A 15643-nucleotide genomic window follows, 5' to 3' on the forward strand; every position below is an offset into this window, starting at 1 on the left:
CAGACATATACAAAATAAATAAACGTAACATTAAAAATATATGAGCATTGCACTCTGTGTTTTGATTACCAGATGAACCAGTTGACTAATAAGAACAGTAAAGTAGTCATCTTTAGATAAATATATTTGGCTCTCATCAATAAAAAACAATAACTTTCAATGGGGGTACGGAAATAGTTTTGTTAGGTTGATCTACACATTAAGAAAAACAAGAAAAAAAAAACACAGAAAATCCAACTGACACACACACACACACACACAAAACAACAACTAAGCACAAGAAAGAGACTTTTTTTTGTTCTGATAAATAAACACAGGAGGGGAAGAGACAGGCTGAAATGAAGGATGAAGCATAAAAAATATAGAAAGGGGGGGGAAGAGAGGATTCATTTTGTATCACTTTTCTTTGCCAAACCATGAACACAAGGACACTCAGCAGTTCATTCTTACTCAATATTTCCACATTTTTCTGCTGTTTTCCATAGGTGGGGCAAAAATGACAAAGGATTGAGCCAAGTTTTCCATTGGCCCTATTAATATGGAAGCCTGCTCCAATATGTAAGATATCTTATTTTACTTTACCTTGTGATTTGCAACTTAGTTTTGAACTCTGTATTTTTACACTCATTTTCTTCTCAGAAACACAGAATCCTGAAGTATACAATTTATCTCTTATTTGCATTGAACAGACCTGGTAGAAGTGAGAGGCTACATGACCCCAGTATGACTTAGGGTAGTGGGCCCTGGGCCCTTGAAGTGTCTGTTCTTTGGATCATTTTGTTTTAATCCCAAACTTAATAGCCTAAATACAAGCAGAGAACCAGGAAACCCAAGAAAACTCTGCCTCGTTATATTTTCTCATATTGAAACCAGAGGACTTATGGAAAAAGAGTGACCAAGAATAGTTTTTTCCCATTTTCCCCTTCCCATTTTCAGCATTAGCTATTCCAAGAGTTCGCTAGTCACGCCTCAAGTAATTACTAGTTTAAAAAGGAAAGTATTTTAAAATATTATTTGCTAAAATCTTATTATCTGTCTTTTGGATTTTGAAACTTCTATGACTCGTTTTTTGCAGTTAGAAACATTTCATAATAAATGTAAATAATTAAAACAAAACAAAATAAAATCAGCATTTATAGGATTCCAGAAGGCAGAGTTTAAGGAAAACATAATCTATGGGCAACATAGTTTACATAATATTGCAAGATACAGCAATGCTTTAATTATTTTCTGCTCTCCCTAATGAACTCCATGTCTGAGTCACAGCTCTATGTACCAAAACCTAAAGATCTAAGATGAAAATTCTGAACAACTCTTACACTTCAGTGCCACTCAGCTTTGTATTGTCTAATTACGTAATATGAAATCCTGAAATCTCAGAGAAATATGTCTTTGTTTGCCTTTAAAGAGAAACTTCAAAATATATCATGTGATCAATTCCTTTCTTTCAGAAAATTTTAGGTAACAATGCCCATAATCTCACAGAGTTGAGTGAAGCAGCTTACTAACTGCAATGTAGAACACACAGCTGTAACTTCACGTCACTGTTTATCTCCCTAACGACTCTTATTTTAACATAGCACAAAGAAAACCATGCAGCAGCTTACAGAGACAAGTAGCTGCACAACTACGCTGCTTTTAATTAATGCTCTGTACCAAAGCTTGAGTTGCAGTGAATATTGCAACATTCTTGTTTCTACATAGGGAATGTTCCAATACGAAGAACAGCAACAGAATTTTCAGTGACTTCAGTGTCACAGTCAGGGAACAAAAGATTCAGCTGCTTACCTCTGGATTTTCAGTTAACATGACACTGATGTGTACAAACTTTGGGCAAGAGCTTGTGTAAGGATGTAACACAACAGCTGGAAAGAGTAAGGGAAGTCACTGTTTAACACTTGCTGAAAGAAAAAGAAGATTCTGTTGATTGTTAGTTTTCTCCCAAAGGTGTGTGACACTGGGAATTTTAAAGATAAACAAAACCAAATTGAAGTCTTAAGCAATACTGCATATACTACAAATGTGATTATAATGTTTTTGACTTGGACATGTGATACTAGGGCTTTAGCTTGCAGAACATTATTGTTTCCAGCGATATAGAACAGTGGATCTCTAAAAGAAAAACAGTTATTTGCACAACGTCTGTTAAACAAAAATATGTATATATTTTTTGTTCACTAATCTCTCATGTAATTCTCCTACAATTGTTGGAACTAAACATGTAGACAAATAAATAAATAAGCCATGAAATACTAAAAATATGAGGAAAGAAGATATATCCTAATGACAAGTAATGTTTGTAGTCAGAATTTAATTCATTCAATTAATGTTATATAATATATTAATGATGCATAATTCAATTCACTAGCCAGCTGGCCTCGAGAGCCTCTTGATTCAAAAATAGAGACAGTAGAACTAAATCTAAGTTCTAGAACTAGATAGAAGGTTTAAGGTACCTAAAAATTAAAGTAGTTTCTATTATAAAATTATGAGAAGCAGCTTAATAGAGATATAGCTACCTATCACATAGCTAACAGGAGAATGATGCAGTCAAGAGTGTTTCTACAAGCCTATCCATGAAACTCTTTTCCGGGAAAGGCAAACTCTAACTTCCATTCTGTAACCAAAGAATCGCTTATACATACATAGTGGACTTTGCTATAAAATACAGGGCACTGGGATATCCAATACACCAAGCTTCTTTGAGTCTCCAGCCATAGGAATCATTCTCTCAAGTTGCTCCTCTCCTATATCATACTTTCAGATAAAATATACACAATGGCAACAGTCCTTGGAAGTAGGAAATAATTTTAAAACTTCTTGGAAAGAGGAAATGAATTTGGCCTCTGTTTTAATGACTAAGTTACAAATTTTTAAAAGGGACTTAGCCCTGTTAGACATGTAAGATATTCCCAGTGGTAGGTACCCTCAGAAAATTTGGCCAAATTGGGGTGGCAAACAGAGGAATGTTTCATTTCCAAATTCCCAACAAGCTGCGAAGTGAGAGACTTAAAAAAAAAAGTAAGGCTTCTGTAGAGTTCAGTCTCTCTAAGAGACATTATGTACATTATACAGTTAGATTATATCTCATGTCTGTATTTTGCATAATTAATTTATTAGAATGGATCCCATACAGGTACAACAGTTCTCTCTTGAATAACATATTACTTAAACTACTGTGCCTTCTGAATTTGTCTTTTGTATCTGTATTTTGTCACTTTTTTGTAAGCAAGTGATAGAATAAGAAAATGGTGATTTATATAGAATAGTATAGTTCTGTTCTAGGTCTAGGCGTGGGCCTTCAAAGATCATCTAGTCCAACTGCGTGACCTCTTCAGGGCTGGATTAAAGCATATTAGTGAGGACTTTGTCCAAACATCTCTGAAAACTGATAGGCATGAGATATGTATATCTCAATCTGAATTTACTTTTGAAGTCACATTCCTTTGATTACGTCATGTAAGTTAACGGAATTCATCATGACATCTTTAAAATTTAATTTAGATCTTCACTATTTTCCTTCAAAGACTGTGGATTTTAAAATGCAGATTTTCAGTGTCTTAAGAACAACTGGTAACACAGAAAGTTGAAACTTCATTGCAGAAAAAATACAGATAAACAGAGTTTAACTCAGCTGCCCAAGAGAAAACTAGAAGATATTAACCCATTATCCTGTATATTATAGTACTGTCACTAAATTGACCTCAATTTTGGGGGGGTAATGTTGATGTCACTGTTACAAATTTTCAAAGTATAGGTGTACTAACTTAGGAAGTAAATTAAAATGTTAGTAGATCATGATGTACTTCTGGAATCAGATTCTGACATTTTCTTAAATATCAAATAATAGTTTTGTATTGAAACAATCCAAATTTTGTACCTTAATTATGGCAAGAGACACAATCATTATTGCCATCACTGTGATTTCACAGATGGGCAAATTCAGGCAAAGAGATGGTAAGTTTTGGTCAGAAATGGTAAAACTCCTGGCTGCTGCACAAGTATGTTAATCATGAGATTGTACTCAGGGGTATACAATTTTATCCACTCATTTCTTAAATAGACATTTACTTACACCAGGTTATGAGTAAATGTTTAAATTAAACTTTTAAATAAGTACTTTAAATATGATTACCTTTATTGCTTTCATAGGGCAATTTTTTTTAATCTTCTCATTATTTACAGTGAAGAAGATCCACAAGTAAATCTTTCATTTAAACATGCCTTCAAGTTAAGAAGGTATCATCCTTACTTTGCAGCCCAGATCTTCGTACATCTAATTGAACAAGCACCTAATTTCTCAGTTGAATATTTAAGACAAAGTGATGGGCAAAAGTCACTTGATCTAAATACAGAGTAATTTAAAACACTGTTGCGATTTCATTTATATAACTTCAGTGTCTGAATGATGACTTATTGGAAACATCTAATTACATAGTCTATGGCATCTTTTATGGCTAAAGACTGAGCGTTAATTAAAAATAGGCTGGCTTCATATGTGAAGTTAGTTAGCATGCCCTTACTATCTTAAAAAAAAATGGAATGAAAGAAAAACAAAACAATCCCATTTTTAATCCAAGTATTATTGCTAGCTTGAAGCATGCAAGACAGTTTGCATTTTTTAGCTACTTGACTTTAAACACTACTAAAAGTTCTGGAGCCAAGTAGAAGTTGGAAGAGTGTGAGGAAAGAAAAACAACCTAGCTCCAGTATTTTTGCCAGTCCTGCTGTTTGGAGACTCCCTTTACCATTTGTATTTAATTTTCCTATCTTAGTAGAAACCATCTTTCCAGCAGCTCCTGAAAGATGTGCATCTCCCCTGAGATCACCTCCACAGGAAATTACAAGGAATTAAGGGCCCAGCCTTGCAAATATTTTGTCATGTGAGTAACATTAGTGAATGGGATACTTGTGTGCAAGTGCTGGCTTGATCAGTATCTAAGGTTGGCAACTGCAGGTGTACTCCTTAAATAACTCAGTCTAAACTGAAAGCCTGTGTTTTAAAATGCATATATCCGTCAACTTTTCTGAAGATATTTCAACTCATACTATTTTGAGATATTTTATCATGCTGTTTTTAATAATTGTCTTGCCTCAACTATACATCTTCATGTAGCTGTATGCTAGGAACACCAAACTGTGCATGATCATTATGGAAAAACTGATATTCATATATCAGCCGGTTGCTTTATACCAGATTGCTACAAATATGTTTTTAAATATTCCTATTCTGAAAATACTTTTCACATATGGTTAACTACTAATAAACATACTGAAAAATTACACTAGTTTTAATGGCTTCTATGACACGGTGATACTTTGCAAAAAAAAATGTTATGAATGAACATTTTATTTAAATAGAGAGGTAAATTAAATATTTTAAAAATCAAATAAATTCACTTCCCAATTAATCTTTCAAATCTTCATATGAAATCAAACCCCTTCTATCATATGTAAAATGACTATGATTCAGTAAGAGTCATAGCTGATTAATTCCAAGGAACTTAGGTTATTCCGAAGCATTGTTTCCATAATTCAAGTGGTGTCAGATCTGCTCTTTCAGAGATGTTTATCTTTAGATGAAGTAATCCACCTCAGAGTTTGAATTCCCCAGAATGCAATGCAGAGGGAAAACAAGACCTACAACACAAAATTTAAAATGATAAGCATTATCATTTATACATACATACATAATACTTTAAAAATTATATTTATCTGGTAACATGAGTGTATAAAAGCACGAAACTCCTAAGGGGGAAAATTACAGAAGTATTCTAGGCATACTGATAAATTCACCTTAAGAAAGCATGCTTTCTTTTTCTATTACTCTTCTTGTTTCCATTTGTTCTTTCTGAATGGCATCAAAACATGGTAACTGGCAGCCTGTATGTGCAATATAAATAAAAATGACCATAATACCTAAGAGATACTAATTCTGCATGGGATGGAATGAAGTCAGATTCCCCTCACAACCTATCTGGGACAGGTAAAACCTCAAACTATCTGTACACTGCATAGTTATTAGCATGAAAGTAACACAACTCCAATCTCATAAAAAAAAATTATCTTTCAAGAAAAATTCTCTTCAACTATTCTCATTGAAGATTTTAATTCTAATTGACCAAGGATAGGTTATGTATTTAGAAATTCTGATGACACTATTAGTGCTATAGGTCTCATTTTTAAGAAAGACTCTCAAAATTCTCACCAAAATACTTGTTTATTGGAGTTTCAGAAAAATTTAACTTTTTTTTTTCCTGTGTTGTCACTTTGTAAAATCTGAGTGCATCACCTCATGACTCAATTTTACAGCTACGGAGTGGAGCAGTGCTGCAGGCACATGCTTTTCTTATTTCGTGAGATTTGCTTTATTTCTACACTGCGATGTTGATGTAGAAGAAAAACAATTTTAAATAACTATCTGCATTTCTGATTTGCCTGTTATGCAATTGCAATCCATGTGAATTGTGGCACACATAAAATGATAATATCTTCTGACTGTGGAAAAACTCTTTGTCATACTATCTCGAGAAACAGATCTTATCCACTTGTCATAATTAGTACTTCTCTGACATGCTACTAAACTCTTTTCATTCCTCACCTCAAAAGATCACTTCTATTCCTGGAAGACACATTAAATATAGAAATATTTCATTTTCAGAAGCATTCTTAAGCACATTTAATGACTGAAATGCAGGGCATTTGTAGGGGATTAATGACTGCTGGGAGATGATGATCACCTGAAGAAGTACAGCTATGGGCCATTAAGCCCCAGGAAATGTCCTCAGCTAAAGATGGTTATTGCTATTATAGGCTGAAAATGAAAAAAACATGTTGGGTGAATTCTTCTTTTAAAAATAGAGCAATGCATTTTCTTCTTTCTTAATTAAATTATTCATTATGATTTTCATAAAGCATGCAATCAGTGCCTGTGGGGGCATTCTTCAAATTGCATTTATTACATCCAGAATAAAAAACCACATCAGGCACACTGTGGATCTGCAGAACAAGTTTGGCTTCATCATTCTATAACAGTATTGATTCACTGCCTATCAATGTCAGGACTGCCAATACTCGATGGAAAATAACGTATTCATGAAATAATAATGCTTTGAGGTTGAGGAAAAAAAAAAAAAATCAGGGAAAAAATGAAGGGGCCACATCCTCCCTTCCATGACACAAATTCTGGCTGGCTCTATAGCTACAATGCTGACCTATAAGAGCCAGCTGTATGGGGCATCCAAGCAGAAACTTGCTATTGGGGCTGGAGTTCAGTTTCTTCTGATTACTGCTACGTATTCTGGAGGTAAAAGGTTTGTCCCACTTGAATAAATGGTGCAGTCAGGAGATGACAGTAATGGAAAACCAAGCTAATACATGCCAGAATTCAGAGCAGACAGTAGTGTGGGCAGCAGGACGCTGTAGAAGAGCATTTCACCGGGAGACTTAAACTATAACTGACTGTTATTTTTTTTAACGTACTTGAGAAAAAATAGTTCCTGAAACTTATATATAGATATTCTGAATTTTCCGTTCAACTTTCTAGGATCCTAAGTGTGATTTTTGTTTGTTAGCTTGTTTTTTCCTTTTACAGTTAAATTTTTACATAAATTTACATTTTTCACATAAATTACCATTCTTTCTCAAGTGGTCCAAACTGACTACTATTTGCCTCTTGGAAAAATATTTATATATCAGTTTCCTAATTTAGTCAATTTTGAAACAAAAATATAAATTAAAGAGAATGCTTTCTTGTTTTTACACTGATAAAAGTTCCTCCACAAATACTATTAAATATCAAAAAGCTGAACATGAGCCAGCAGTGTACGCTTGCAACCCAGAAGGCCAACTGCATCCTGGGCTGCATCAAGAGGGGTGGTCAGTAGGGTGAAGGAGGTGACTGTCCCTTTCTACTCTGCCCTTGTGAGATCCCATCTGGAGTACTGTGTCCAAGCCAGAAAGCCCCATTACAGGAGGGATGTAAAGCTGTGGAACAGGTCCAGTGGAGGGCTACAAAGATGATCAGGGGACTGGAGCACTTCTATGAAGACAAGCTGAAGGAGTTAGGATTGTTTAGGCTGGAGAAGACTCCAGGGAGACACAAGTGTGGCCTTCCAATAGTTGAAGGGAGCTTACAAGCAGCAGGGGAAGTGACTTTTTAAATGGTCTGACAGTAACAGAACAAGGGGGAATATCTTCAAATTAAAAGAGGCAAGATCAAGATTTTCGGAAGAATTTTTTTATTCAGAGGGTGATGAGGTGCTGGCATAGGCTGCCCAAAGAGTTTGTGGATGCCCCATCTCTGGAGGGATCCAAGTCCAGGTTGCATGGGATCCTGGGCATCCTGATCTGGTGGCTTGCAACCCTGCTTATGCAGGGGGTTGGAATGAGTTGATCTTTAAGGTCCCATCCAACCTAAGCCTTTCTATGATTCTACAATACTATGATAACAAAAGTTATAGAATGCAACAGTTCATCTTGAAAGCAGAATTTCTCACAAACATATATCCAGGAATGTTAAAGTGCAAATTTTTGCCACCTCAGTATAAGCACTTGTTATATTTATCTGTTCAAGTAACTACAAATTAATTATGGGCTCTCCTCTAGACTGCTGGAGGAAGACAGACTTCTTCCAAATATTTACATTATCTCCTTCCCTACAGTCTTTCAATTTCCATATAGCCTGTGTTCCCACTGTGAATAAGTCTACAGAAATGTAAACAACATTATTCATAAGAAAAAGATACCTTAGCTAATGGACTGAATGCAGAATTGAGTCTGCTGATCACAACAAATCCCCACTAGAGTGATCTACATTTATTAAGCTGTATTTTTAAATAATTAGCTAAATTCAGGCACCCAATTCTGTGTGATTAGCTTTACTAATGATCACTAATGTTATTTTCTGCCATTTTCTCTTTCTGTAATGATTTTTGTAGGTCTGAGTTGCCTAGACAGCACTGTGGTTTTTTTTCTTGCAGACTTCATCTAAACAGAATTTAGACACTGGTCTAGAATTGTAGACAAGTGTTCAAAGATACCCCTAGTTTAAGGAAAGGAAAAGCTTTGAACCACAAGTCATCAGATCCCTTCCAACCTAATCATTCAATGATTCTTTGACATTTCTCAGGTTCTGCTCAGAGCAGTTCATTCCAAATTTCACTGTAAGGGTAGTTTGTATCTGTTCAACAAATCCACTATATTTAGGGTACGCAAGTAGCTCTAGGGTGGGTTCATGAAAATCAGCACATTCAGAAACTTCATGAGGTTGACTGTTCACATAAAAAAATAGGGCTAGTTCTATCAATGATGTGCCCTCTCAATCTGACACTGCAAACTGTTTAACTGATATTGCAAATTAAACATTGCAAAGGTTTTTCTATATTCTTTCTCTCCAAAAGCACTAGAAATCATTTTACATTATGAGTATTAAGAATAATTTTTAGATTGAGAAGTCTGTTTCTATATATAACTATTCTTTTCTAGTTAATATGGAGAGAACAAACTGATATGATAGTTAATATAAAATACAATATAATAATATAATAACAATAGAATATAATAACAAAATGGTTAAATAGATTTCTCAAGTTTACTCACACTATCACTGTTTTCCCACATCTCCATATAAGACTACTTGTAAAAAAGAATGTGCAGAACTACACAGAGAAGATGGAAAATATATGTCTCAAAGGAGGGGTAAGAGGTTTACTGTCCTGAGATGTCAGGACCTGGGTAACAGCTTCATGCATTATCATTCTCAGTGCAATGTTTTGAAATGAGCAGTCTAAGGCTAGTAGAGAAATACCATGATTTTTGCAGTAGGTATAGAAAGCACTTGTAGAGCGCACAGGTTAAGTAGACTGCTGCACTAGTAAGCAATTTTCAATAATAATACTTGGAAACCAAAAAGTGGGAATCAGATTATTATCATTTTTTGAGGAGGGTGAGAGAACTGTGGATAGAAAGGAACTACAATAGTAGAAGTTTCACAGCATTTGTCCAAGATTTCTGCAGAAGTAGCAGGATGTCTGAAAATTCTCAATGAAGATTCATCATACACATTCAGACTATTGGTGCAGCACACATCTCGCAGGTTCAGTATGCCCATACACAGAACAAAGCATGTATTAATGATTGCTGGCACACATGCAATTAATCCAAGTACCTTTATGCTCCACAAAACTGTATTAATAGTTCACTCATTGACAGGATTCTTGCTGGTATGATATACTCCATTAGTTTTGTATTTCATAATTAGCAGATGATGAAAAGATAATAAAGAAGCAATATGTACATCATCTTCAGATTCTGTTAAACATTTTAAACTTTATTCTTTTATTAAAATATGGTGTGAGTCTCTAACGCCAGATAAAGCATGAAAATATAGTTTGTAAATGTCCCCACATCCTAAAAGTTCTATGTTACGCATCCAGGAAAGGCAGAGAAAGATATAGAGACAGGATATATATCCTTCTGTTGCTTTCACAGCTGGACACATCCCCACTATGAAATGAAATGCACTGCAGAGATGCTTGAGTTAGCAAGGACAGAAGTTGCTAAGAGTCTCAGCACAACACCAGGTTGGCTGACTTTCCTGGCACTGCACCTGAGCTACCACCTTGCATCCTTCAGCTAAACACACAGGGATTTTCACACAAGCAGATCTAAAATAGCCTATGTGCAGCCAGCACAATAACTTGAATCCTACTAGACTGTGGCCTTTCAAATCACTTGTATATGTATCCTATTGAATTGTTACTTATTATATTCCTTTCTTCTGGGGTCAAAGAACAATCTACAACCTAAACACTAGGATTCTGAATGTTTTACCTCATTCCTGAAAGGACAAAAATAAAAACAAAACAAAGCAAAACAAAAATCTGAAACTAGGAAGCTCTGCGATCAATCATGAACAGGAACTTCCACACATGTTACCTTGCATTGAGCTAATTCAAGCTAGAGATGGTATCAACATTATACTTATTAACATACACATAAACTCTCCTCATGATCTTCAGTACAAAAGTTGTCGAAATGTTTTACTGAAATATCTGAGAACACTTGCCATAGTAAATTACTTAAATCCATGCATAAATACCTAAATTATTCTAAAATATTTAGCCTTTTTGAATTGCATTCTAAAGCAGAACTCTGTTAAACTGAAGTCTTCTTATATGTTCAACACTCTAAAGTAACTTCTGCACCTTTTCACTGGTTTTTAAAAGGAATTCTGAGAAAGATTCTTTAGTAATTATAAACTGTCAATCATCTTTTGAGCTTAAAAATCTCACATTAAAAAAAAAAAACAAACATATTATTTACTCTATTACATATTCTTAGCTTACAGTGCTATTCTCCAGGTTTCCAACCAGTAATTTGTACCACCATATTGCCATTATCTTTTTAAATGACTAATTCTGGGAAACAAAGTAAGAGCCACAATTTGCTCTTTTTGTATTTGTCAGCCTTAAATTAACTCTCATCTCTATCTACCTATTAGTCCCCGTGTTTATGTCTAGGTACATGTCAAAAAACCTGGTGGCTTTATAATATTCCTAAAACCAAACTTTCAAATTCACATGAAAGACATATCACCTAAAAACATGTATCTGACAGACACATTTTGCAGCTCTTTGCAATTGCTTTCTGATTTTACTTGTAGTGGTTAAAGTTCTTCTTTTGAAAGTATTTCTTAAAATTAAAAATTGTGTACAGATATACGAATCCATGGGCTTAAGTTTTAAAAATAGGAAAATTATCATTCCTGGTCACTCTAGAAACTTCTCCAGTTTTCTTCATTACAGTTTTGCCATAAACTCCAAGCACTATGCCATCACTTAAGGAAACCCACTCCACACTCTGAACCTCTCTTCACTGCTGGCTCCATACCTTGCTCCTAGTGAACAACAGAGATGAGAATCATTGGACTTGTTCAGTGTCTGGTGTTCTAACTAGCTCTACCTCACCAGACTGGTTGATGGGTGCAATGCTTGAAGGAAAATCAGTGAAATAATGCTTTTTACATTTTTGACAATGCAGTGCTGAAAAACATAGATCGACAGTATTAAAACTAATTCCAAACTTTAAATTTTTTTTAAATGAAAAGGTCTGCATTTTTTCTAGCTTTCATTTTCTCTCAATATGAGAAACAATGGGCATAAATAAATAAATAAATAAATAAATAAATAAATAAATAAATTCTTAGCATACTTTAAGAGAACAGTTAAAAATAAAGCTTTCATAAAGTTAAGATGACAAATCTTAGAAATATCTCAGTCTGTAAGCATACTGGTTTAATTTTTTGCAGGTTGCAAGGCCAAATGAGATTGAAAGAGTTATTAATAGCTGTTCAGTGCAGAAACAAAATATTTGAGATAGTTCTGTTCCAGTTTGGCCAAAGCTGCTGAGTTTATTTTTTTAAACATTTAAAAAGGAAGTGTACCTATTGAGATGAAATATCTCAATTACTTTTATGCCTGTCAAGAGCTGTAGCACAATTACATACACCTGACTGCACCACTTATAGCTCAAACACAAGTTGGAGAGTAAAAGAGATATCTCCAAATATTTAATTTTATAAAACATAAGCTAAAATATATGCAAAGAGAATATTTTCCTCACTTGTTGAAGAAATATAAAGCTTGTTTTCCTTTAATCAATAGTTTACTGTAGTGATCTGACATTTAATCAAATTTAAATTGTTCTCCTTTAGCTTAAAGAACCGAATGCTTTATAATGCAATACTCTACATTGGACATGTATATTGCTGTACATGATAAAAGTAATATTACTGTTTTTATAAAGCCATAGGCACTATGACTTTATACTTAATCCTTCTGTGGTGCAGTAGTTCTTTACTTAAAACGTGGCAAATTCATTTAAAATACAGACAGGATGGACCTACACTTGAAGCTATCATGCTCACTTAAAAGAAAATTAAAGCAAAAAAATGATTGCACTTTGAACACATGAAGAAAATTTATAATTATAACATTTCAAAACTTGGATTGTTCATTACCTCACTGTGTAACATTCACCTGATAAACACTTACAGGAATAACTGAATCCCTCCATTTTTATATCACTTTAATACAACACCATCTTAGGAAAAATTTGTGTCCAATCTCTCCATCATTAATGAGCATAAAATATGTTTCTACATAGATAGGTTTTGTTTCAGAGTGTGGCTATTGTGCATATGTGCATTGGTGATGGTGAGCAAAACCAAGTGTGTGATGTCAGCTGGGAGCTCTCTGGCAAAGGTGGCTGCAAAGTAGAAGATCTCTGATGGCTGGTGTGCTAAATATGCTGTTATGAGAAAGCTGACTGGGTACAAGCTCTGAAATCAGAATACATTCACATTGTGGAGAGAAAAAAAAATTCCCAGCTTTTAACTATAAACCCACAGACATTAGATCACTGACAGGAAAACTTTGCTGCAGATGTTAAAAAGAAGTGATGGGAAAAAGCTTGCTACTGTGACTAATGGCAAATGTGAAAGAAGGGAACAGGAATTTGCAGAGAGAGATAAAACAACTGAGTCAGAAACAGAAAGGATTTCCAGTACAGTGGGAAAAAGAAAAACAAACGAAAGAAAACAGCAAAAAACTACCAGAAAAGTATTCAAGGAAGACTGGAAGACAGATCAAGGCTAAAAGTCATTTGACACAAAGATTGCTTCAAAAGCCAATATGTCTTTAGGAGAAATTAATCCTTTCATCAAAAAGATGGAGAACATAGAAGGCTGTTCTCAGCAAAGGAAATACATTAACATGCAGTGATACAGAAAAATCTTGCCATAGAAGATACATGTCCAAGTCAAAGATAGACAGAACACACCCAACATGCTGGCCAACCCTCTTTTTGAAGCCAAAAGCAGTAAAATGTGACTGTTTTTAAAGTTCCACGGAAAAGAAAAATGCTGAGGTCAGTCCAGCCCTGTGTTCATTACTGTACATGGAAAAAAAAAACAGATCTCTTTCTGACTACTGATGTGTCACTTTCTTGCCATACTATCAACAAAATTTCTCTGTGTTTTGGCTTATTATTTCTATTTCTCTCTGGGAAACTCACATTCCCAAATTTCACTGTCTTTTGATAATGTAAAAGTTGCTATATTCAATATTAACCACAGTTGTATTCAAATAGGCTAAGCCATTGATTTTCCTACTCACTCATCAAGACTTTCTTCTAGGAAAACTAAAGAAATACAATCTAAATGGAATTTCAGCATGGAAGGTACACAACTAACCTGAAGGAAAAGCCTCCAGTGGGAAAGAAATAATGAATCAATTATTACATTACAAAATTAGAGTGAAATTAGAATTTAAGAGAAAAAATATAGGTGTGCATATGCCTATTTCACAGAATCACAGAATGGCCAGGGTTGGAAGGGACCTCAAGGATCATGAATCTCCAACCCCCCTGCCACATGAGGGACACCAACCTCCACATTTAATACTAGACCGGGCTGCCCAGGGCCCCATCCAATCCATCCTTGAACACCTCCAGGGACGGGGCATCCACAACCTCTCTGGGCAGCCTGTTCCAGTACCTCACCACTCTCTTTGTAAAGAACTTCCCCCTGACATCCAACCTAAATCTCCCCTCCCTCAACTTAAAACCATTTCCTCTTGTCCTGCTGTTATCTACCCTTGTAAAGAGTTGATTCCCCTCCTGCTTGTAGGCTCCCTTTAGGTATTGAAATGCTGCAGTGAGGTCACCCCGCAGCCTTTTTTTCTCCAGGCTGAACAAGCCCAGCTCCCTCAGCCTGTCTTCATAGGGGAGGTGCTCCAGTCCCCTGATCATCTTTGTGGCCCTCCTCTGAACCCTCTCCAACAGCTCCCTGTCTTTTTTGTACTGGGGGCTCCACACTTGGACTCAGTATTCCAAATGGGGTCTCACAAGAGCAGAGTAGAGGGGGACAATCACCTCCCTGTCCCTGCTGGCCACCCCTCTTTTGATGGAGCCCAGTATACCATTTGCCTTCCAAGCCGCAAGGGCACACTGCTGGCTCATGTTAAGTTTTTGATCTATCAAAACCTCCAGGTCCTTCTATGCAGGGCTGCTCTCAAGGACTGCTCCTTCCAGTCTGTATGGATGCCTGGGATTCCTCTGGCCCAAGTGCAAAACTCTGCACTTTGCCATGTTGAACCTCACCAGGTTCACCCTGGCTCACCTTTCTAGCCTCTCAAGGTCCCTCCGATTGGCATCTCTTCCTTTTACCGTGTCAACCGCACCACTCAGCTTGGTGTCATCAGCAAACTTGCTGAGGATGCACTCGATTCTGTCATCGATGTCATTGATAAAGATGTTAAAGAGCACTGGTCCCAAGACAGATCCCTGAGGGATGCTGCTCGTTACCGGCCTCCACCTGGACATAGAGCCATTGATGACCACCCTCTGTCTGTGGCCTTTCAACCAGTTTCTTATCCATCGAGTGGTCCACCCATCAAATCCACATCCCTCCAATTTGGAGATAAGGCCATGTCAAAGGCTTTGCTCAAGTCCAGGTAAATGACATCGGTCTCCTTTCCCTTGTCCACCAATGCTGTCACTCCACCATATTTCTAACATTAAAAACAAAATAAACAAATCAAACAAAAAAAACAAACAAAACAAAACCAAAACAAAACAAAAA

At 35.7% G+C, this 15643-nt stretch overlaps 1 protein-coding gene across 2 annotated transcripts in view; it reads right to left on the bottom strand.

The window, feature by feature from the left end:
• Nucleotides 1-1117: 1117 nt before the first annotated feature.
• AGMO (alkylglycerol monooxygenase) overlaps nt 1118-15643 on the bottom strand; it is a 183976-nt gene continuing 169450 nt past the window's right edge. Inside the window, exon 13 of one of the 2 annotated variants that reach the window (XM_010712730.2) lies at nt 1118-5640. In XM_010712730.2, the coding sequence (XP_010711032.1) occupies nt 5560-5640 (81 nt within the window). In that variant the 3' untranslated portion in view covers nt 1118-5559. The remainder of the gene's footprint in view (nt 5641-15643) is intronic. The other variant, XR_002116001.2, reaches the window with a different exon arrangement.

Source organism: Meleagris gallopavo, chromosome 6 (genome assembly GCF_000146605.3).
Source record: "Meleagris gallopavo isolate NT-WF06-2002-E0010 breed Aviagen turkey brand Nicholas breeding stock chromosome 6, Turkey_5.1, whole genome shotgun sequence".
NCBI lineage: Eukaryota > Metazoa > Chordata > Aves > Galliformes > Phasianidae > Meleagris > Meleagris gallopavo.